The sequence below is a fragment of the Dama dama genome, chromosome 22 (genome assembly GCF_033118175.1).
Source record: "Dama dama isolate Ldn47 chromosome 22, ASM3311817v1, whole genome shotgun sequence".
Taxonomy (NCBI): domain Eukaryota; kingdom Metazoa; phylum Chordata; class Mammalia; order Artiodactyla; family Cervidae; genus Dama; species Dama dama.
In genome coordinates this window covers 3,699,814-3,725,000 of record NC_083702.1, presented here as the reverse complement: position 1 = coordinate 3,725,000, position 25,187 = coordinate 3,699,814, and the positions used below count along the sequence as shown (strand labels likewise).

At 57.8% G+C, this 25,187-nt stretch overlaps 1 protein-coding gene across 1 annotated transcript in view; it reads right to left on the bottom strand.

Moving 5' to 3' along the window:
* Positions 1-128: 128 nt before the first annotated feature.
* The window catches only part of CELSR1 (cadherin EGF LAG seven-pass G-type receptor 1), a 162,720-nt gene continuing 137,661 nt past the window's right edge, over positions 129-25,187 (bottom strand). The window contains exons 26-35 of the mRNA XM_061125630.1: positions 8,020-8,132; positions 7,577-7,656; positions 5,885-6,011; positions 5,110-5,235; positions 4,649-4,743; positions 4,291-4,394; positions 4,012-4,161; positions 3,435-3,665; positions 2,937-3,198; positions 129-2,136 (exon numbers count right to left, since the gene is read on the bottom strand). Of these exons, the coding sequence (XP_060981613.1) occupies positions 2,112-2,136; positions 2,937-3,198; positions 3,435-3,665; positions 4,012-4,161; positions 4,291-4,394; positions 4,649-4,743; positions 5,110-5,235; positions 5,885-6,011; positions 7,577-7,656; positions 8,020-8,132 (1,313 nt within the window). The 3' untranslated portion in view covers positions 129-2,111. The remainder of the gene's footprint in view (positions 2,137-2,936; positions 3,199-3,434; positions 3,666-4,011; positions 4,162-4,290; positions 4,395-4,648; positions 4,744-5,109; positions 5,236-5,884; positions 6,012-7,576; positions 7,657-8,019; positions 8,133-25,187) is intronic.

Here is a 25,187-nt window from a genome sequence, read left to right as displayed (position 1 = left end):
TTCTAGAATGGCTCCTGCCCCGCCCAGGCTTCTCAGCATCCTGTTTGTGGTCCCTTCTCCGGGGCTGCCTCAGAACAGGGAGGGAACAAGGGTGCAGAAGCAGGGATTGGGCGAAAGCAGAGCAGAAGTGCAAATTCAAAAACATCTTAATTTATTGTAGACTCTTCCCTCATTTGTGTCGCAATTCCAGTGTTCTGAACATCAATAAATACACATTTGTTAAAAAAAAACCCCTCCAGTGTCTAGTATTTCTCATAAAGTCTTTAAGTCACAAAAATAGGTTTACATTTTTCCTGTCTTAATAAAACTGACATTTCTTTTCTTTTTTGGTAACAGTTCTGATCAAATTAAAAACTACATACATCTCAAGGGACAAAATCCAGTTGCGGAAGAATATGGGATAATATGAAAATGGAGTGTTCAAAGACTCAAAAATATTTCCACTTTTTTTTTTTTTTGCTTAGAAAATGCTTCCTCATGGTAAACATCTGAAGGTACTATTATTTTGTACCTTGAAAGGGCCACTCCCCTGCTAAGGCACATTTATAATTCATTTTGCTGTGAGGGCTCTGGGATCTCATTTCATTTTTGCTATGGTCTTGGACCCATATCAGATAAGCTTTCCTCTATGCCACAAATAACACTCGCGTTTCTATCAGAACAATACAGTATACGGACATCTTTGCATTTTACTTGATTCTCATATTTTACGGTCTCATATTTGGAAGCAGCTGGGCTGATCATTTATTTGGACACTGATTAGAGAACAAAAGAAACACTGAAATGAAACGTCTCTGAATAATTCTGGGCCCCGTTCCACAGCCCCTCTGGCCACGCCGCACCAACTCCCCACAGAGGGGCAGTCCCAGCCGATCCCCGGTGTGAATTTCCCAAAAACAGCCTGGTAACCATTGAAGAGTGTGGCTGCGGCTTTGTCCCTCCGCACAATTGGCCATTTGAAGCAAAATGAAGTAATTGGTCAGACTCTGAGGGTGAGACCCCCGCCTGCCTGGAGATCCTCAGAGCCTCACAGAGCTGGAAAACTGGCGGGAAGGAATGTGACATCCTGGAAGACCCCATCCCTCCGCCTGAGTCGGGGACGTGTGAACACTCGCAGTCCTGCCGAGAACAGGAGCAGAGGCACAGAGGAGCGCCTCACCTGCGGGAAGGGGGCCAGGGCGGCCCTGCGGGGCTCAGGGGGGCCCCGGTGAGGGCAGTGGGGGCTGACCAGCGGGCCCGTCTCGGCCGTGTGCACCTGCCTCCACGCTCAGGAGGGCTCCTGAGTACTGCCCGGTTCCAGGTGGTCCCGTCTCAGAGCCATACCCACATCCAGGCAGGTGGGAGCCGAGGGCAAGCAGCTCAGATTCATCCGGGGTGGCCACGTGTGATGCCCACGGCTCCGGGCTCTGGGCTGGAAGGGGCGTGGGAACCTCTGTCCGGCACATGCCCTACACATGTCCCATCTCTGCTTTCCTGGCATACCTACTACTGGCTGCATGCCAGACTCCAGGCCAGCTATTCGATCTTCCTCATATAAAAAGCGGAGAGATCACCCCCACGGATCTCCCAGTGTAGACTCAGTACAGATGCAAAATATACAGAGGTTTTCTCCTTTTCAAAGTTCCATACAAATATACAAAAGTATCTACACCTTTGCAACAAAGGAAAGGGATTTGCTTTAAGACATGGGCTGCGTTTGCAGATGGCTGTGGAGCTAGCTGCTGGCCTGGGGCCCTGAGTCCTGGCCAGCCGGCCTGGCGGCTCGTCTCTAGGCGGCTCTCCTGCTGGGCCCGATCCCAGCCAGGCCAGCACACGGTCTGGGCTCTGCAGTCTGAGGATTGAGCCGTGCGGGTCTGGGAGTCCAAGCCACCCCGTGACCTTTGGCACTTGTCACGGGGCCTAAGGGGCCAGGAGCCTCCAGGCAACTCAGGGCTTTACATCTGGACCTTCAGTCACGCCAGTCGTGGGGCTGCCCCTGCATGGACCCCTGCCCTCAGGGCCTGCTTCACTGACTGCGCGGGGGCCCCTGGGACTCCGAGGTCCACGAGCGCGACCACACGGCTCAGAGGCCTGGTGGAGGTGGCAGGCTTGTCTCACGGTTTCCTGATGGTTCAAACTGAAGTTTCGTTACTGCCTCTGCGTGTGGGAAGAAGCCGGCAGGCAGGCGGAGGGTCAGCGAGGGTGGCCCTGCCACCCGTGAAGCACCAGCATTGGGGCTGGGTCTGAGGCCGTGCGGAGACAGAGCCCCCCTCAGGGACTGGGGACGCCCGGAGGCTTACGGGGGACCAGCTCATGTGTGGGCACAGTGACCCTGGCGGGCAGGGGAGGGGGCAGGTCGAAACTGCACCCCCACCCACAGGGGCCACGGAGACCCAGGCCCATCTGAGTGTCCTCCACAGAAGCCCACGGAGCACCACTGGCAACCAGACTCAGGCTCTAGGTTTAGGAAGGCCATTCTGTGACTGTAGTAGAAGACCCGGGTCCCAGTCTTCCCACCTCCCTGGGTCATCTGGCAAGATGAGCAGACCAGCTCAGAGCTGGAGCCCACTTCCACGCCTCTGCAGCCCGGTGCCCCCCACCCCCAGCCTCAGTCTCCTCAACCACGAAAGGGGTCAGTAATGACCCTGGGCCAAGGAGACGATGCTCAGTCCCACAGGCTCTCACATCCTAGAATGTCAGGGCTGGACAAGACTCAGGGCTGTGGCTGACTCGGCCCCCAGGACAGGAGGTCTGGCCCACTTCCAGCTGGTTCCTCCTGCGGAGCTCCTCTCCTGGGTGGAAGCCCCACCACGGCCCCCAGGCCTCATCCTGGGCGGGCCCCTATGCTCAGACCCTGGCTACGGGCCCCCAGACCCGGCGTCTGCCCTCTAGACGGGGAGCCGAGGGGAGGCTGGCCGGGGGCCACTGCCGCCCCTCCCGAGGCCCAGCCTACTCACTCGGAGCCGGAGCCGTGGGCCTGGGCGCTGCCGGCCCGCAGGTTCATGGCCACCCCGTTGAGGTGCTCGCGGCCCGGCTCCCGGCGCGGCGTCTTGATGGTGATGGCGCCGTCGGGGGCGCGGAGCCCGTCGCTGGAGCCCACGGAGGACGAGCGTGAGGATGCGGGACTCTGCTCGCACTCGGCCAGCTTCTCCCGCAGCCGCGACTTCAGCGTCTTTTCGGTCAACGGCGGTGGATAGGTGACTTTGTTTTTCAGGATGCCTGGGTCCGGGGTTGGGGGAGATGGAGGAGGTCACAGCCAGGCTGGCCCTGCCGGACGTGGGGGGCTCAGGGTGCGACAGTCACGCGGGCTGCGGGTGCGGGTCTCCCCACTTCAGGGCTCCCGCATCCAGCGGGGGGGTGTGTGGCCCCTCCCGAGCACCCCGTCCCCGGGGCCCCCTCTCCCGGGAGCAGGGACTCCCCAGCCCCCAGTTTCTGGGAGCCCAGGCCCTCGGCACCTTTTCTCTGCTCGGGGGGCTGGCTGGGCGGTGCGGCCGCGGGCCTGGGGCCCCCGCTGTCCCGGGCGGGGAGGCGCTCGCCACAGTGGTTGCCCTGCTCGTCCAGGTGCAGCTCCACGCTGACCTTGGTCTCCACCTTCAGGCGGGGCGGCTCGCCCGGATCCTCGCTGTCGCTCCCGGCCAGGCTCTCGTCGGGCCAGCCAGCTGGAACGTGGTTGCCCACGGCGTCCACTGAGGCGCAAGGCGGACCCTCAGCTCATGAGCCCCGCTGTCTCCTGCTCCCGCTCGGCTGCGCCTGTCCGCAGGGGCGCTGACCCCCAGCCCCCGCCCGCAGGCCCGGGGGGACGCCAGGACCCAGGGAGGGCCAGTCCCGATGCGGGGTCCCCGGCTGCAAGCCCCTGCACCACCAGCCCTGGAAGCCTCGTGTTCCCCGAGCAGCGGGGTCGGCGTCACGGAGCCCTCGCCAGGAGGGTCCCACGGGGGACGGCGGGCAGGGGGCTGTGCTTGCCGCCACAGCTCCGCCCCGGGGGCGGGCGGCCACGGCTGAGGTCTGCAGCGCGGCCTGGGGCTCGCTCACCTTTGGGGGTGCTGTGCACGGGGCCCTGGGCCGGGTCCCACTTGTCCTCGGCCTCGCCCCCGTCGTCCTCGCTGTCGGACGAGCGTGAGGAGGCGTAGGAGCTGCTCTGCTCGTCCAGGGAGAGCTCGCTATCCGAGTCCGAGTCGTGGCCTGGAGAGGGGCCGGCGGGGGGCTTCCGGTCAAGGGCAGAGCGGAGCCGCCTGGGCCCAGGCCAGGGGAGGGGGCCCTCGGGGCAACCGGCCCCCCCGAGAGGGAGACCACCCCCCAGGGGACACGTACCGTGGGGCTTCTTGGCGCTCCTGGGGACAAAGGACGCGTCCGGCTCCCCGTGGCCGCCCCGCACCGGCCCCGAGGACACGCTGAGTTTCTGGCCCCCTTCGTCCCTGGAGAGGGGAGAGGTTGGGCTCAGCGCCCCTGCACGGGCGGGGGGGGGGTGGCACATGACTGGCCACCCAGCCTTGCCCTCACCCAGAGCCTCGTGCGTGTGCCAGGGCAGCCCCGCCAGGCACACAGGGAAACACGCGCGACCCCAGACGGCGGGACACACACCGGGGCGGAGGCGACAAAGCTGGCGTGCGCTCTGGGAGCTGCCCTCCTCCCCTCCCCGCGACCACACAGGGCGCCCGGCGGGCCCGACCTGACGGTGCTGTCCAGAGAGGCGGTGGACTCGCCCAGGGCCGTGCGGAGCATGTCGGGCTCCTCACCGTACGTGTTGTTGCAGTTGAGGGAGCGCTGCAGGGTTGGGGGCTGCTCAACGGCCGAGCGGAGGCCACCGGGCCGTGGGGGATGGCTGGGTGCCCCCCGCAGGGCGCCACGCAGCACCCTGTCTGCACCTGCCGGGCGCCGGGCACAGCGGCCTCTCTGCCCCTGGTCGGGACCCCCGCCGGCCTCAGACTCAGGGGACCAGGGGCCGTGACCGGCCAGACCTCGCCCTGTCAACCCGCTCCCCCCAGGCCGCAGGGAGGGCGGCCATGCTTCGGTTTGGGCCTGGGACGTCCACGGGGTCGGGGAGGCGAGACCAAGGGGCTGTGTCTGGTGCCGGTCCAGACACCCCTCGAGCCCGGCCCCCATGCCCCAGGGCCCCCGGGCGCCCCCTACCGTCAGCAGGGTGGCCCTCGTGGTGGCCGAGTCGTCGGCGTAGGGCTTCTTCCCAGCGAGCAGGCCCCGCAGGTGTTTCCGGACCTCCCTGTTGAGCACGCAGTGCAGCAGGAGCGCGGCCAGGCCCTGCAGGCGGCGGGAGGGGTCAGCGCGGCTCAGCCTCGGGAGGGACGCCAGGGCCTGGCCGCGGCCACCCCCCAGTGCCTGCCCGCCCGGAGACCACGCGGAGCCCAGCAGGGCCCACACCTGGCCTCCCTGCCCTGGGTGCTTCCGATTTCTCCAGGAGGGGCCTGGTCAGGGCAGGCAGCCTGCCGCCCGGTGCCTGAAGGACACCCCCCCCCCCACCGGGCCCCAGCCCTCGGGGCATCTGGGCCCCCAGTGTCGCATCATCAGTCAGGGTCTGGGGAAGCCCTCGGTGTGGGCTGTAAAAGGTCAGCACGCTCAGGGCACAGCGGGGTTGACACCGGGCTGGGAGAGCGTGAGGCCCGTTCCAGCTGAGCAGAGCTCTTCGTCCTGACAGACACGGGGGGCCGTGGAGCGGGGTCCCCGGGGGCGGGGGGCGCTGCGGACAGAGCCGCGTTTCCCGGCAGGACCGCGAGGCGTTGCCGTAACCCCGCGCACACCGCCAGACAGCCGCGGCGTGGTCCCGTGTGTCCGGAGAGCAAGGACGCGGCCTGGATGGCACGTCAAGGGTCTCCCCGGGGGCAGGAGGCAGCACGGGTGAGCCCTGGCCGCCCCAGGGCCGGCCCCGCCGGGTGCCTCCCCAGCCGCCCACCTGTAAGCAGCTGAAGACAGCGAACAGGTAGTGGAAGGTGAGCACGTCGCCGTTGACGGCCAGCAGCCCCAGCAGCCAGGTGGCGCTGACGAGCAGCAGCAGCAGAAAGGCGGTCCTCAGGAGGGCGCTGGGGGCGGGGGCAACGGCTGAGTGGGGGCCGCCCCGCCCTCGCCATCCCCCGCCCGACCCTTCCCACCCCCTCTCCAAGCATCTACCACCAGGCTCACAGGGGCAGAGGCAGGCGGAGCTTAGTGAGGAGGCCAAACGCAGGCGAGGAAGTAACCCGCAAAGAGGAAGGTCTTTTCACTGGAAAAGACCCTGATGCTGGGAAAGACTGAAGGCGGGAGGAGAAGGGGACGACAGAGGATGAGATGGTTGGATGGCATCACCGACTCGATGGACATGAGTTTGAGCAAACTCCGGGGAGCTAGTGATGGACAGGGAGGCCTGGCGTGCTTCAGTCCATGGGGTCGCACAGAGTCGGACACGAACGAGCGACTGAACTAAACTGAAGTAAATAAGAAGCTCGGGGCCAAGACGGGCGACCGTGTCCACAGTGACTCGGGGGAGCTTGGTGCACAGGCCTGGGCATTTCCGTGGACCCGGAGGAGGCGAGGGGCAAGAAGAGGGCTGTCAGGCCCGTCGTGCAGGCTACTCGCGAGGGCTCCCCGCTCCCTGCCTCCATCTCCCCAGCCGTCAGGGGGCTGGCGAAGTGCACCCCTCGTGGGGTCGTGGGGTCATGGGGGTGGCGGGACTGTGTGCGTTAAGGTGAGTTAAGTGCTCGGAAAGGTGTGTGCGCGTGGGGGAGGAGGTGGAGGGCGTGGAGCCAATGACCAGGCTGCCCCGCGTCCTCTGCCCGGGGTCTCCGCCCCTCCACAGCCGTTTCCGACTCTGCTCCTCCAGGGGCTGTGTGGACAGGAGCCTCCTGCTGCCTCGAAGCCCCTCCTCGCACACCTTCCCGTTCCTGGTCCCAGCTCGGGTCACCGGGCCCAGTGGGCACCCCTGCTCTGACCCTTTCGTGGCTCCTGGACCCCACGCTGCGCTCCCAGCTGCCGCCCTGCCTCCCCAAGGCTGTTCTGTGGGTCCCCCGCCCTGGTCCAGCCCCCAAACGCTGGGGGCGCCCTCTCTGCGGGGCCCCCACTCTTGCTGTGCTGTGTCCTCTCGCTGGGCGAGCGCCTCCCTTCCTGCGGCACCAACATCACCATCGTCACCACCGCCTGGAACGTTCCGCCCTGCCCCCACCCCGCCCCCGCCCCCATCTGCTGTCACTGTCCCCTCCTCTCCCCCCGCCCCCATCTGCTGTCACTGTCCCCACCTCCACCCCCCCGCCAGTCCCAGGTGAGGAAGCTGGGCATCACTGCTCACCCGTCTCCCCTCGGGGCCTCTGCCACCAAGCCCCGTGTGTCCTGCACCCCGGACACCTCTGGGGTCCGGCGCGCCCCCTCCCTGGTCCAGGCTGCCATCCCGGCCCCCTGCTCCAGGCCCGCCGAGCTCAGCCCAGACACGGCCAGACACAGCCGCCCACTCCCCACTGTGGCCCGCTGAGCCCCACTACTGTGACCCTCTGACCTGGCCCGGAAAAGCCAGCAGCTGACCCGCTGGGGTGGGCACGTTTGCAGGATCTGCCTGGCAGGGGTCTCAGAAGGGGCTGGCTCCGGTCCCACCCACTGCCCAGGTTTAGCACCAACTTACACAACCCGTTTTCTTTCATAATAATGGCGCTTCCTCTGGCAGGAAACCTTTGCAGACAGGATAAAAATGACTGTGTTGACCTGAAAAAATAAACAAACAGAAAATCCCAAAGTCAGGTGGCAGCCTCCATGGTACTGTCAAAACACACCTTCACAAGCCAAAGGCTTCTTAGGGTCTTCGGCCCTCATCTTGGGGGGGGGGGGGGTGGTAGTGCAGGAGACTGCTAGGGGCAGATGCTGAGTGGTCAGAGTGAATGTGGACACTGCCCAAAGCCTGGAATCCACAAGTCTGAGGACGCAGCTGCATCACCAGAAGGCCAGCCCCTCTGGTCCCATCCAGGTGGCCAGTGGAGCCGGTAACCCATGGTTCTCAATACCACTCAGCTCCCGCGAGGGGCACCCAGCCACCCACGCGCCTGAGAATCGGGGGTTCTGAGCACTCACAACTATCACGGTCCCGATGGGCCCTGCGAAGCTCCAGATCAGGGTGTCTCGAAGGGACAGCCAGCAGAAGTCTGGGTTTCCATAGCCCTGTGGGTCCAGGCCCACCGCCAGTCCTGGACAACAGCAGGGGACGAGTGAGGGCCGGCCCAATGAGGGGGTGGCCACAACTGGGGTGTCTCCAGCCCCCCGGGCAGGACCCTTCACCCTGGAGGGCTCAGAGGAAGCAGGCTGCGGGGCTGGGGGCATGTGTCCAGGGCCCAGCACGTGGCAGAGCTGACGGGAGTGAGGCTGGCCAGGGACTGACCCAGGGCTGGGCCTGGCTAGACTGTGGGTCCACGTGGGCCGGAACCATGCCTCATTCCAGCCGAGGTCCTGGGAATGCCTTAAGTTCTTTTGCAAGAAGCTTAGGTGTTAAAAAAAGGAAAGCAGACAAAACTGTTCTTAAAGCAAGTTAGAAACGTGAACGACCTGAACTGAGACTGCAGAGCCACCTTAGAGGAGCGGCGTTTCTGCACTGATGGTGACCCTGTCCAGATGGGGGTCGACCAGGCGAGGGCGTGAGATGACAGGGAACTGAGTGGCCTCTCTTCCTGTGGGCAGGCCTTGTCCCCGGAGGGACGGCCACCTGCGCTGGGCAGCCTCCAGCTGGCCCCCTCGCGGCGCCCCTTGGGCCAGCCTGGGGCCGACAGCACCTGTGATGTGAGCCAGGCTCAGCGCCTCCGGCTCGCAGGTGAGGATGGCCCCACTGAGGGCGACCACGTGGACCCAGCTCGACTCCACCGGCACAAGAGCCCTTCGTGGGGGCTCGAGTTTCTTCTGCGAAGGCCCTGAGTGTCCCACTGGGGGCTCGGTGTGGCCTTGGCCCCGTGACCTCCCATCTGGTTGCCTCGGAGCAGCCTGAATGGTTCCCTGAAGCTCTGAATGTGGCCTCATGTGGAAATACGGTCTTGGCAGATGGAAGTGCGCTGAGGCTCTATGATGAGGTCATCCTGGATTTAGGGTGGGCCCTCCGTCCAATGACCGGTGTTCTCAGAAGGAGGAGATGGAGGTCTGGACACAGACTTGGAGAAGAGACAGAACACAGCCACAAGGCCAGGCTGCCGGCAGCCAGGGGACCAGAGTGGGGCAGACCCCCCCAGCAGGGCAGAGCCTCCAGAAGACAGCATCCTGCCCACACCTTGATTCTGCATTCTGGCCTCCAGGCCTGCGAGAGAAGCTTCTGTTTGTGTTTTAAGCCCCCCAGCATGTGGTACTTTGTCTCGGAAGCCCAGAAGTGAGAACACCTGTGATTAAACCTCAGCCCATGCTGGCCAGGACATCCCCTGTGAGCATGGCCCTGGGACTGCCCATCAGGGACTGGGGTTCCTCTACAGATGGGATGTCACCTGTGCGTGCAGCAACCTCCGTTCCCATCACAGCTACTACTATGGCCCCAGGCCGGGGATAACCAGCCACGGCGTCCATTACAGACCAGAAGCCACGCTAAGTTTACTGGGGGCACAGAAAAGTGTTAGTCACTCAGTCATGTCTGACTCTTTGCGACCCCGTGGACTTAAGCCCACCAGGCTCCTCTGTCCATGGGATTCTCCAGGCAAGAATACTGGAATGGGTTGCCATGCCCTCCTCCAGGGGATCTTCCCAACTTAGGGATTGAACCTGGTCTTCTGCATTGTGGGCAGATTCTTTACCGTCTGAGCCACCAGGGAAGCCCAGAAAACCAGATGGCAAACTAACTCTTTGCTTGGTAAAATAAGCAAATTAGCAAATAATTCTGACCTGACTTCTTCACTCCTCTTCATAGAATTTAATGTAAATAAAATCTGACATCTGGTCTCTGAGGTTAATGTGCTAATTAAAAAAAAAAAAACACCAAATAATAATTGACGCTTTGGGCAGAATGAAGATGAAATTAAAGATGAGGTGAGTGTCCTGAGTGTCTAAGCATGACCAGGTCCTGGCTTCAGGGGTCTAGTAGGTAGGCAGTGGGGGGACCCCGGAAAACAGCTGCTCTGAGCCTTCATTCTTCCTGGTCTTTGGGGCTCAGAGACCACCTGATTTAGCACCTTTCTCAGGAGCTGACCAGAAAGGCAGTGTAGTGTGTCTATCAGGTTCAGTCTCTGGGTCAAGAGGGGTGGCTGCCGGCAAGGGAGGCCCCACTACCCCCCAGCAGCCCTGGACAGAGGTGGCAGTGGCCACTCCGGGTCCCTGGGAGCCCAGGGAGAGAGATCACAACAGGAGAGCTCGTTGCCCAGACTGTCCGGGTGGGGGCAGGGCAGCAGAGAGCGGAGCAGAGTGGTTGGAGGTGCTGCCGTGGGAACCAGGAGGCACGGTGATGGGCCCTGGCCCGACAGAGCCCCGGGGCGGCAACTGCCCCTTCTCCCACTGCCCCAGCCTCAGACCCCCGCCTGGGTCCCTAGAGCTCAGGGGCTGTGCGGAGAAAGGGTGCCGCTCACCCTTTGTTATACCAGTGGGGATCTTCCCCCACAGGAAGCACACTTTTACTTCCTGATATTTATTTATTTATATATATATATGATATGTTTATATATATTTATTTATATATATGTTATATATATTTACTTCCTGATATACTGCTGAGGAAGTGCGAGTGTTCTGTCCATTCATTAACTCCTTCCACCGTCCACCCATTGACCCAACCACTCATCCATCCATCCGCCCATCCACTCATCCACCCATTGACCCAACCACTCATCCACCCATTGACCCAACCACTCATCCATCCATCCCCCCATCCACTCATCCACCCATTGACCCAACTACTCATCCACCCATTGACCCAACCACTCATCCATCCATCCGCCCATCCACTCATCCACCCATTGACCCAACCACTCATCCACCCATTGACCCAACCACTCATCCATCCATCCCCCCATCCACTCATCCACCCATTGACCCAACCACTCATCCACCCATTGACCCAACCACTCATCCATCCATCCCCCCATCCACTCATCCACCCATTGACCCAACCACTCATCCACCCATTGACCCAACCACTCATCCATCCATCCCCCCATCCACTCATCCACCCATTGACCCAACCACTCATCCACCCATTGACCCAACCACTCATCCATCCATCCCCCCATCCACTCATCCACCCATTGACCCAACCACTCATCCATCCATCCCCCCATCCACTCATCCACCCATTGACCCAACCACTCATCCACCCATTGACCCAACCACTCATCCATCCATCCCCCCATCCACTCATCCACCCATTGACCCAACCACTCATCCATTCATCCCCCCATCCACTCATCCACCCATTGACCCAACCACTCATCCACCCATTGACCCAACCACTCATCCATCCATCCCCCCATCCACTCATCCACCCATTGACCCAACCACTCATCCATCCATCCCCCCATCCACTCATCCACCCATTGACCCAACCACTCATCCACCCATTGACCCAACCACTCATCCATCCATCCCCCCATCCACTCATCCACCCATTGACCCAACCACTCATCCATCCATCCCCCCATCCACTCATCCACCCACTGACCCAACCACTCATCCACCCATTGACCCAACCACTCATCCATCCATCCCCCCATCCACTCATCCACCCATTGACCCAACCACTCATCCATCCATCCCCCCATCCACTCATCCACCCATTGACCCACACTCATCCATCCATCCCCCCATCCACTCATCCACCCATTGACCCAACCACTCATCCACCCATTGACCCAACCACTCATCCACCCATTGACCCAACCACTCATCCATCCATCCCCCCATCCACTCATCCACCCATTGACCCAACCACTCATCCATCCATCCCCCCATCCACTAATAAACCCACTGACCCAACCACTCATCCACCCATTGACCCAACCACTCATCCATCCATCCCCCCATCCACTCATCCACCCATTGACCCAACCACTCATCCATCCATCCCCCCATCCACTCATCCACCCATTGACCCACACTCATCCATCCATCCCCCCATCCACTCATCCACCCATTGACCCAACCACTCATCCACCCATTGACCCAACCACTCATCCATCCATCCCCCCATCCACTCATCCACCCATTGACCCAACCACTCATCCATCCATCCCCCCATCCACTCATCCACCCATCCCCCCATCCACTCATCCACCCATTGACCCAACCACTCATCCATCCATCCCCCCATCCACTCATCCACCCATTGACCCAACCACTCATCCACCCATTGACCCAACCACTCATCCATCCATCCCCCCATCCACTCATCCACCCATTGACCCAACCACTCATCCATCCATCCCCCCATCCACTCATCCACCCATTGACCCAACCACTCATCCACCCATTGACCCAACCACTCATCCATCCATCACCCCATCCAATCATCCACCCATTGACCCACACTCATCCATTCATCCCCCCATCCACTCATCCACCCATTGACCCAACCACTCATCCACCCATTGACCCAACCACTCATCCATCCATCCCCCCAACCACTCATCCATCCATCCCCCCATCCACTCATCCACCCATTGACCCAACCACTCATCCACCCATTGACCCAACCACTCATCCATCCATCCCCCCATCCACTCATCCACCCATTGACCCAACCACTCATCCATCCATCCCCCCATCCACTCATCTACCTATCCACCCATCCACTCATCCACCCATTGACCCAACCACTCATCCATCCATCCCCCCATCCACTCATCTACCTATCCACCCATCCACTCATCCACCCATTGACCCAACCACTCATCCATCCATCCCCCCATCCACTCATCTACCTATCCACCCATCCACTCATCCACCCATTGACCCAACCACTCATCCATCCATCCCCCCATCCACTCATCCACCCATTGACCCACACTCATCCATCCATCCCCCCATCCACTCATCCACCCATTGACCCAACCACTCATCCACCCATTGACCCAACCACTCATCCATCCATCCCCCCATCCACTCATCCACCCATTGACCCAACCACTCATCCATCCATCCCCCCATCCACTCATCCACCCATCCCCCCATCCACTCATCCACCCATTGACCCAACCACTCATCCATCCATCCCCCCATCCACTCATCCACCCATTGACCCAACCACTCATCCACCCATTGACCCAACCACTCATCCATCCATCCCCCCATCCACTCATCCACCCATTGACCCAACCACTCATCCATCCATCCCCCCATCCACTCATCCACCCATTGACCCAACCACTCATCCACCCATTGACCCAACCACTCATCCATCCATCACCCCATCCACTCATCCACCCATTGACCCACACTCATCCATTCATCCCCCCATCCACTCATCCACCCATTGACCCAACCACTCATCCACCCATTGACCCAACCACTCATCCATCCATCCCCCCAACCACTCATCCATCCATCCCCCCATCCACTCATCCACCCATTGACCCAACCACTCATCCACCCATTGACCCAACCACTCATCCATCCATCCCCCCATCCACTCATCCACCCATTGACCCAACCACTCATCCATCCATCCCCCCATCCACTCATCTACCTATCCACCCATCCACTCATCCACCCATTGACCCAACCACTCATCCATCCATCCCCCCATCCACTCATCTACCTATCCACCCATCCACTCATCCAACCATTGACCCAACCACTCATCCATCCATCCCCCCATCCACTCATCTACCTATCCACCCATCCACTCATCCACCCATTGACCCAACCACTCATCCATCCATCCACCCATCCACTCATCTACCTATCCACCCATCCACTCATCCACCCATTGACCCAACCACTCATCCATCCATCCCCCCATCCACTCATCTAGCTATCCACCCATCCACTCATCCACCCATTGACCCAACCACTCATCCATCCATCCCCCCATCCACTCATCTACCTATCCACCCATCCACTCATCCACCCATTGACCCAACCACTCATCCATCCATCCCCCCATCCACTCATCTACCTATCCATCCATCCACTCATGCACCCATTGACCCAACCACTCATCCATCCATCCCCCCATCCACTCATCCACCCATTGACCCAACCACTCATCCATCCATCCCCCCATCCACTCATCTACCTATCCACCCATCCATTCATCCACCCATTGACCCAACCACTCATCCATCCATCCCCCCATCCACTCATCTACCTATCCACCCATCCACTCACCACCCATTGACCCAACCACTCATCCATCCATCCCCCCATCCACTCATCTACCTATCCACCCATCCACTCATCCACCCATTGACCCAACCACTTATCCATCCATCCCCCCATCCACTCATCTACCTATCCACCCATCCACTCATCCACCCATTGACCCAACCACTCATCCATCCATCCCCCCATCCACTCATCTACCTATCCATCCATCCACTCATGCACCCATTGACCCAATCACTCATCCATCCATCCCCCCATCCACTCATCCACCCATTGACCCAACCACTCATCCATCCATCCCCCCATCCACTCATCTACCTATCCACCCATCCATTCATCCACCCATTGACCCAACCACTCATCCATCCATCCCCCCATCCACTCATCTAACTATCCACCAATCCACTCATCCACCCATTGACCCAACCACTCATCCATCCATCCCCCCATCCACTCATCTACCTATCCACCCATCCACTCATCCACCCATTGACCCAACCACTCATCCATCCATCCCCCCATCCACTCATCTACCTATCCATCCATCCACTCATCCACCCATTGACCCAACCACTCATCCATCCATCCCCCCATCCACTCATCTACCTATCCACCCATCCACTCATCCACCCATTGACCCAACCACTCATCCATCCATCCCCCCATCCACTCATCTACCTATCCACCCATCCACTCATCCACCCATTGACCCAACCACTCATCCATCCATCCCCCCATCCACTCATCTACCTATCCACCCATCCACTCATCCACCCATTGACCCAACCACTCATCCATCCATCCCCCCATCCACTCATCTACCTATCCACCCATCCACTCATCCACCCATTGACCCAACCACTCATCCATCCATCCCCCCATCCACTCATCTACCTATCCATCCATCCACTCATCCACCCATTGACCCAACCACTCATCCATCCATCCCCCCATCCACTCATCTACCTATCCATCCATCCACTCATCCACCCATTGACCCAACCACTCATCCATCCATCCACCCATCCACTCATCTACCTATCAACCTATCCACTCATCCACCCATTGACCCAACCACTCATCCATCCATCCACCCATCCACTCATCTACCTATCCATCCATCCACTCATCCACCCATTGACCCAACCACTCATCCATCCATCCACCCATCCACTCATCTACCTATCCACCCATCCACTCATCCACCCATTGACCCAACCACTCATCCATCCATCCACCCATCCACTCATCTACCTATCCATCCATCCACTCATCCACCCATTGACCCAACCACTCATCCATCCATCCACCCATCCACTCATCTACCTATCCACCCATCCACTCATCCACCCATTGACCCAACCACTCATCCATCCATCCACCCATCCACTCATCTACCTATCCACCCATCCACTCATCCACCCATTGACCCAACCACTCATCCATCCATCCACCCATCCACTCATCTACCTATCCACCCATCCACTCATCCACCCATTGACCCAACCACTCATCCATCCATCCCCCCATCCACTCATCTACCTATCCACCCATCCACTCATCCACCCATTGACCCAACCACTCATCCATCCATCCCCCCATCCACTCATCTACCTATCCATCCATCCACTCATCCACCCATTGACCCAACCACTCATCCATCCATACCCCCATCCACTCATCTACCTATCCATCCATCCACTCATCCACCCATTGACCCAACCACTCATCCATCCATCCCCCCATCCACTCATCTACCTATCCATCCATCCACTCATCCACCCATTGACCCAACCACTCATCCATCCATCCACCCATCCACTCATCTACCAATCCACCCATCCACTCATCCACCCATTGACCCAACCACTCATCCATCCATCCCCCCATCCATTCATCTACCTATCCACCCATCCACTCATCCACCCATTGACCCAACCACTCATCCATCCATCCCCCCATCCACTCATCTACCTATCCATCCATCCACTCATCCACCCATTGACCCAACCACTCATCCATCCATCCACCCATCCACTCATCTACCTATCCATCCATCCACTCATCCACCCATTGACCCAACCACTCATCCATCCATCCACCCATCCACTCATCTACCTATCCACCCATCCACTCATCCACCCATTGACCCAACCACTCATCCATCCATCCCCCCATCCACTCATCTACCTATCCATCCATCCACTCATCCACCCATTGACCCAACCACTCATCCATCCATCCACCCATCCACTCATCTACCTATCCATCCATCCACTCATCCACCCATTGACCCAACCACTCATCCATCCATCCACCCATCCACTCATCTACCTATCCACCCATCCACTCATCCACCCATTGACCCAACCACTCATCCATCCATCCCCCCATCCACTCATCTACCTATCCACCCATCCACTCATCCACCCATTGACCCAACCACTCATCCATCCATCCACCCATCCACTCATCTACCTATCCACCCATCCACTCATCCACCCATTGACCCAACCACTCATCCATCCATCCCCCCATCCACTCATCCACCTATCCACCCATCCACTCATCCACCCATTGACCCAACCACTCATCCATCCATCCCCCCATCCACTCATCTACCTATCCACCCATCCACTCATCCACCCATTGACCCAACCACTCATCCATCCATCCCCCCATCCACTCATCTACCTATCCATCCATCCACTCATGCACCCATTGACCCAACCACTCATCCATCCATCCCCCCATCCACTCATCCACCCATTGACCCAACCACTCATCCATCCATCCCCCCATCCACTCATCTACCTATCCACCCATCCATTCATCCACCCATTGACCCAACCACTCATCCATCCATCCCCCCATCCACTCATCTACCTATCCACCCATCCACTCATCCACCCATTGACCCAACCACTCATCCATCCATCCCCCCATCCACTCATCTACCTATCCACCCATCCACTCATCCACCCATTGACCCAACCACTTATCCATCCATCCCCCCATCCACTCATCTACCTATCCACCCATCCACTCATCCACCCATTGACCCAACCACTCATCCATCCATCCCCCCATCCACTCATCTACCTATCCATCCATCCACTCATGCACCCATTGACCCAATCACTCATCCATCCATCCCCCCATCCACTCATCCACCCATTGACCCAACCACTCATCCATCCATCCCCCCATCCACTCATCTACCTATCCACCCATCCATTCATCCACCCACTGACCCAACCACTCATCCATCCATCCCCCCATCCACTCATCTACCTATCCACCCATCCACTCATCCACCCATTGACCCAACCACTCATCCATCCATCCCCCCATCCACTCATCTACCTATCCACCCATCCACTCATCCACCCATTGACCCAACCACTCATCCATCCATCCCCCCATCCACTCATCTACCTATCCATCCATCCACTCATCCACCCATTGACCCAACCACTCATCCATCCATCCCCCCATCCACTCATCTACCTATCCACCCATCCACTCATCCACCCATTGACCCAACCACTCATCCATCCATCCCCCCATCCACTCATCCACCCATTGACCCAACCACTCATCCATCCATCCCCCCATCCACTCATCTACCTATCCACCCATCCACTCATCCACCCATTGACCCAACCACTCATCCATCCATCCCCCCATCCACTCATCTCCCTATCCATCCATCCACTCATCCACCCATTGACCCAACCACTCATCCATCCATCCCCCCATCCACTCATCTACCTATCCATCCATCCACTCATCCACCCATTGACCCAACCACTCATCCATCCATCCCCCCATCCACTCATCTACCTATCCAACTATCCACTCATCCACCCATTGACCCAACCACTCATCCATCCATCCACCCATCCACTCATCTACCTATCCATCCATCCACTCATCCACCCATTGACCCAACCACTCATCCATCCATCCACCCATCCACTCATCTACCTATCCACCCATCCACTCATCCACCCATTGACCCAACCACTCATCCATCCATCCACCCATCCACTCATCTACCTATCCACCCATCCACTCATCCACCCATTGACCCAACCACTCATCCATCCATCCCCCCATCCACTCATCTACCTATCCACCCATCCACTCATCCACCCATTGACCCAACCACTCATCCATCCATCCCCCCATCCACTCATCTACCTATCCACCCATCCACTCATCCACCCATTGACCCAACCACTCATCCATCCATCCCCCCATCCACTCATCTACCTATCCACCCATCCACTCATCCACCCATTGACCCAACCACTCATCCATCCATCCCCCCATCCACTCATCTACCTATCCACCCATCCACTCATCCACCCATTGACCCAACCACTCATCCATCCATCCCCCCATCCACTCATCTACCTATCCATCCATCCACTCATCCACCCATTGACCCAACCACTCATCCATCCATCCACCCATCCACTCATCTACCTATCCATCCATCCACTCATCCACCCATTGACCCAACCACTCATCCATCCATCCACCCATCCACTCATCTACCTATCCACCCATCCACTCATCCACCCATTGACCCAACCACTCATCCATCCATCCCCCCATCCACTCATCTACCTATCCACCCATCCACTCATCCACCCATTGACCCAACCACTCATCCATCCATCCACCCATCCACTCATCTACCTATCCATCCATCCACTCATCCACCCATTGACCCAACCACTCATCCATCCATCCACCCATCCACTCATCTACCTATCCACCCATCCACTCATCCACCCATCGACCGAACCACTCATCCATCCATCCCCCCATCCACTCATCTACCTATCCATCCATCCACTCATCCACCCATTGACCCAACCACTCATCCATCCATCCCCCCATCCACTCATCCACCCATTGACCAACCACTCATCCATCCATCCCCCCATCCACTCATCTACCTATCCACCCATCCATTCATCCACCCATTGACCCAACCACTCATCCATCCATCCCCCCATCCACTCATCTACCTATCCACCCATCCACTCATCCACCCATTGACCCAACCACTCATCCATCCATCCCCCCATCCACTCATCTACCTATCCACCCATCCACTCATCCACCCATTGACCCAACCACTTATCCATCCATCCCCCCATCCACTCATCTACCTATCCACCCATCCACTCATCCACCCATTGACCCAACCACTCATCCATCCATCCCCCCATCCACTCATCTACCTATCCATCCATCCACTCATGCACCCATTGACCCAATCACTCATCCATCCATCCCCCCATCCACTCATCCACCCATTGACCCAACCACTCATCCATCCATCCCCCCATCCACTCATCTACCTATCCACCCATCCATTCATCCACCCACTGACCCAACCACTCATCCATCCATCCCCCCATCCACTCATCTACCTATCCACCCATCCACTCATCCACCCATTGACCCAACCACTCATCCATCCATCCCCCCATCCACTCATCTACCTATCCACCCATCCACTCATCCACCCATTGACCCAACCACTCATCCATCCATCCCCCCATCCACTCATCTACCTATCCATCCATCCACTCATCCACCCATTGACCCAACCACTCATCCATCCATCCCCCCATCCACTCATCTACCTATCCACCCATCCACTCATCCACCCATTGACCCAACCACTCATCCATCCATCCCCCCATCCACTCATCCACCCATTGACCCAACCACTCATCCATCCATCCCCCCATCCACTCATCTACCTATCCACCCATCCACTCATCCACCCATTGACCCAACCACTCATCCATCCATCCCCCCATCCACTCATCTCCCTATCCATCCATCCACTCATCCACACATTGACCCAACCACTCATCCATCCATCCCCCCATCCACTCATCTACCTATCCATCCATCCACTCATCCACCCATTGACCCAACCACTCATCCATCCATCCCCCCATCCACTCATCTACCTATCCACCCATCCACTCATCCACCCATTGACCCAACCACTCATCCATCCATCCCCCCATCCACTCATCTACCTATCCACCCATCCACTCATCCACCCATTGACCCAACCACTCATCCATCCATCCCCCCATCCACTCATCTACCTATCCACCCATCCACTCATCCACCCATTGACCCAACCACTCATCCATCCATCCCCCCATCCACTCATCCACCCATTGACCCACACTCATCCATCCATCCCCCCATCCACTCATCCACCCATTGACCCAACCACTCATCCACCCATTGACCCAACCACTCATCCATCCATCCCCCCATCCACTCATCCACCCATTGACCCAACCACTCATCCATCCATCCCCCCATCCACTCATCCACCCATCCCCCCATCCACTCATCCACCCATTGACCCAACCACTCATCCATCCATCCCCCCATCCACTCATCCACCCATTGACCCAACCACTCATCCACCCATTGACCCAACCACTCATCCATCCATCCCCCCATCCACTCATCCACCCATTGACCCAACCACTCATCCATCCATCCCCCCATCCACTCATCCACCCATTGACCCAACAACTCATCCACCCATTGACCCAACCACTCATCCATCCATCACCCCATCCACTCATCCACCCATTGACCCACACTCATCCATTCATCCCCCCATCCACTCATCCACCCACTGACCCAACCACTCATCCACCCATTGAACCAACCACTCATCCATCCATCCCCCCAACCACTCATCCATCCATCCCCCCATCCACTCATCCACCCATTGACCCAACCACTCATCCATCCATCCCCCCATCCACTCATCCACCCATTGACCCAACCACTCATCCATCCATCCCCCCATCCACTCATCTACCTATCCACCCATCCACTCATCCACCCATTGACCCAACCACTCATCCATCCATCCCCCCATCCACTCATCTACCTATCCACCCATCCACTCATCCACCCATTGACCCAACCACTCATCCATCCATCCCCCCATCCACTCATCTACCTATCCACCCATCCACTCATCCACCCATTGACCCAACCACTCATCCATCCATCCCCCCATCCACTCATCTAGCTATCCACCCATCCACTCATCCACCCATTGACCCAACCACTCATCCATCCATCCCCCCATCCACTCATCTACCTATCCACCCATCCACTCATCCACCCATTGACCCAACCACTCATCCATCCATCCCCCCATCCACTCATCTACCTATCCATCCATCCACTCATGCACCCATTGACCCAACCACTCATCCATCCATCCCCCCATCCACTCATCCACCCATTGACCCAACCACTCATCCATCCATCCCCCCATCCACTCATCTACCTATCCACCCATCCATTCATCCACCCATTGACCCAACCACTCATCCATCCATCCCCCCATCCACTCATCTACCTATCCACCCATCCACTCACCACCCATTGACCCAACCACTCATCCATCCATCCCCCCATCCACTCATCTACCTATCCACCCATCCACTCATCCACCCATTGACCCAACCACTTATCCATCCATCCCCCCATCCACTCATCTACCTATCCACCCATCCACTCATCCACCCATTGACCCAACCACTCATCCATCCATCCCCCCATCCACTCATCTACCTATCCATCCATCCACTCATGCACCCATTGACCCAATCACTCATCCATCCATCCCCCCATCCACTCATCCACCCATTGACCCAACCACTCATCCATCCATCCCCCCATCCACTCATCTACCTATCCACCCATCCATTCATCCACCCATTGACCCAACCACTCATCCATCCATCCCCCCATCCACTCATCTACCTATCCACCCATCCACTCATCCACCCATTGACCCAACCACTCATCCATCCATCCCCCCATCCACTCATCTACCTATTCACCCATCCACTCATCCACCCATTGACCCAACCACTCATCCATCCATCCCCCCATCCACTCATCTACCTATCCATCCATCCACTCATCCACCCATTGACCCAACCACTCATCCATCCATCCCCCCATCCACTCATCTACCTATCCACCCATCCACTCATCCACCCATTGACCCAACCACTCATCCATCCATCCCCCCATCCACTCATCTACCTATCCACCCATCCACTCATCCACCCATTGACCCAACCACTCATCCATCCATCCCCCCATCCACTCATCTACCTATCCACCCATCCACTCATCCACCCATTGACCCAACCACTCATCCATCCATCCCCCCATCCACTCATCTACCTATCCACCCATCCACTCATCCACCCATTGACCCAACCACTCATCCATCCATCCCCCCATCCACTCATCTACCTATCCATCCATCCACTCATCCACCCATTGACCCAACCACTCATCCATCCATCCCCCCATCCACTCATCTACCTATCCATCCATCCACTCATCCACCCATTGACCCAACCACTCATCCATCCATCCACCCATCCACTCATCTACCTATCAACCTATCCACTCATCCACCCATTGACCCAACCACTCATCCATCCATCCACCCATCCACTCATCTACCTATCCATCCATCCACTCATCCACCCATTGACCCAACCACTCATCCATCCATCCACCCATCCACTCATCTACCTATCCACCCATCCACTCATCCACCCATTGACCCAACCACTCATCCATCCATCCACCCATCCACTCATCTACCTATCCATCCATCCACTCATCCACCCATTGACCCAACCACTCATCCATCCATCCACCCATCCACTCATCTACCTATCCACCCATCCACTCATCCACCCATTGACCCAACCACTCATCCATCCATCCACCCATCCACTCATCTACCTATCCACCCATCCACTCATCCACCCATTGACCCAACCACTCATCCATCCATCCACCCATCCACTCATCTACCTATCCACCCATCCACTCATCCACCCATTGACCCAACCACTCATCCATCCATCCCCCCATCCACTCATCTACCTATCCACCCATCCACTCATCCACCCATTGACCCAACCACTCATCCATCCATCCCCCCATCCACTCATCTACCTATACATCCATCCACTCATCCACCCATTGACCCAACCACTCATCCATCCATCCCCCCATCCACTCATCTACCTATCCATCCATCCACTCATCCACCCATTGACCCAACCACTCATCCATCCATCCCCCCATCCACTCATCTACCTATCCATCCATCCACTCATCCACCCATTGACCCAACCACTCATCCATCCATCCACCCATCCACTCATCTACCTATCCACCCATCCACTCATCCACCCATTGACCCAACCACTCATCCATCCATCCCCCCATCCATTCATCTACCTATCCACCCATCCACTCATCCACCCATTGACCCAACCACTCATCCATCCATCCCCCCATCCACTCATCTACCTATCCATCCATCCACTCATCCACCCATTGACCCAACCACTCATCCATCCATCCACCCATCCACTCATCTACCTATCCATCCATCCACTCATCCACCCATTGACCCAACCACTCATCCATCCATCCACCCATCCACTCATCTACCTATCCACTCATCCACTCATCCACCCATTGACCCAACCACTCATCCATCCATCCCCCCATCCACTCATCTACCTATCCATCCATCCACTCATCCACCCATTGACCCAACCACTCATCCATCCATCCACCCATCCACTCATCTACCTATCCACCCATCCACTCATCCACCCATTGACCCAACCACTCATCCATCCATCCCCCCATCCACTCATCTACCTATCCACCCATCCACTCATCCACCCATTGACCCAACCACTCATCCATCCATCCACCCATCCACTCATCTACCTATCCACCCATCCACTCATCCACCCATTGACCCAACCACTCATCCATCCATCCCCCCATCCACTCATCTACCTATCCACCCATCCACTCATCCACCCATTGACCCAACCACTCATCCATCCATCCCCCCATCCACTCATCTACCTATCCACCCATCCACTCATCCACCCATTGACCCAACCACTCATCCATCCATCCCCCCATCCACTCATCTACCTATCCATCCATCCACTCATGCACCCATTGACCCAACCACTCATCCATCCATCCCCCCATCCACTCATGCACCCATTGACCCAACCACTCATCCATCCATCCCCCCATCCACTCATCCACCCATTGACCCAACCACTCATCCATCCATCCCCCCATCCACTCATCCACCCATTGACCCAACCACTCATCCATCCATCCCCCCATCCACTCATCTACCTATCCACCCATCCATTCATCCACCCATTGACCCAACCACTCATCCATCCATCCCCCCATCCACTCATCTACCTATCCACCCATCCACTCATCCACCCATTGACCCAACCACTCATCCATCCATCCCCCCATCCACTCATCTACCTATCCACCCATCCACTCATCCACCCATTGACCCAACCATTTATCCATCCATCCCCCCATCCACTCATCTACCTATCCACCCATCCACTCATCCACCCATTGACCCAACCACTCATCCATCCATCCCCCCATCCACTCATCTACCTATCCATCCATCCACTCATGCACCCATTGACCCAATCACTCATCCATCCATCCCCCCATCCACTCATCCACCCATTGACCCAACCACTCATCCATCCATCCCCCCATCCACTCATCTACCTATCCACCCATCCATTCATCCACCCACTGACCCAACCACTCATCCATCCATCCCCCCATCCACTCATCTACCTATCCACCCATCCACTCATCCACCCATTGACCCAACCACTCATCCATCCATCCCCCCATCCACTCATCTACCTATCCACCCATCCACTCATCCACCCATTGACCCAACCACTCATCCATCCATCCCCCCATCCACTCATCTACCTATCCATCCATCCACTCATCCACCCATTGACCCAACCACTCAT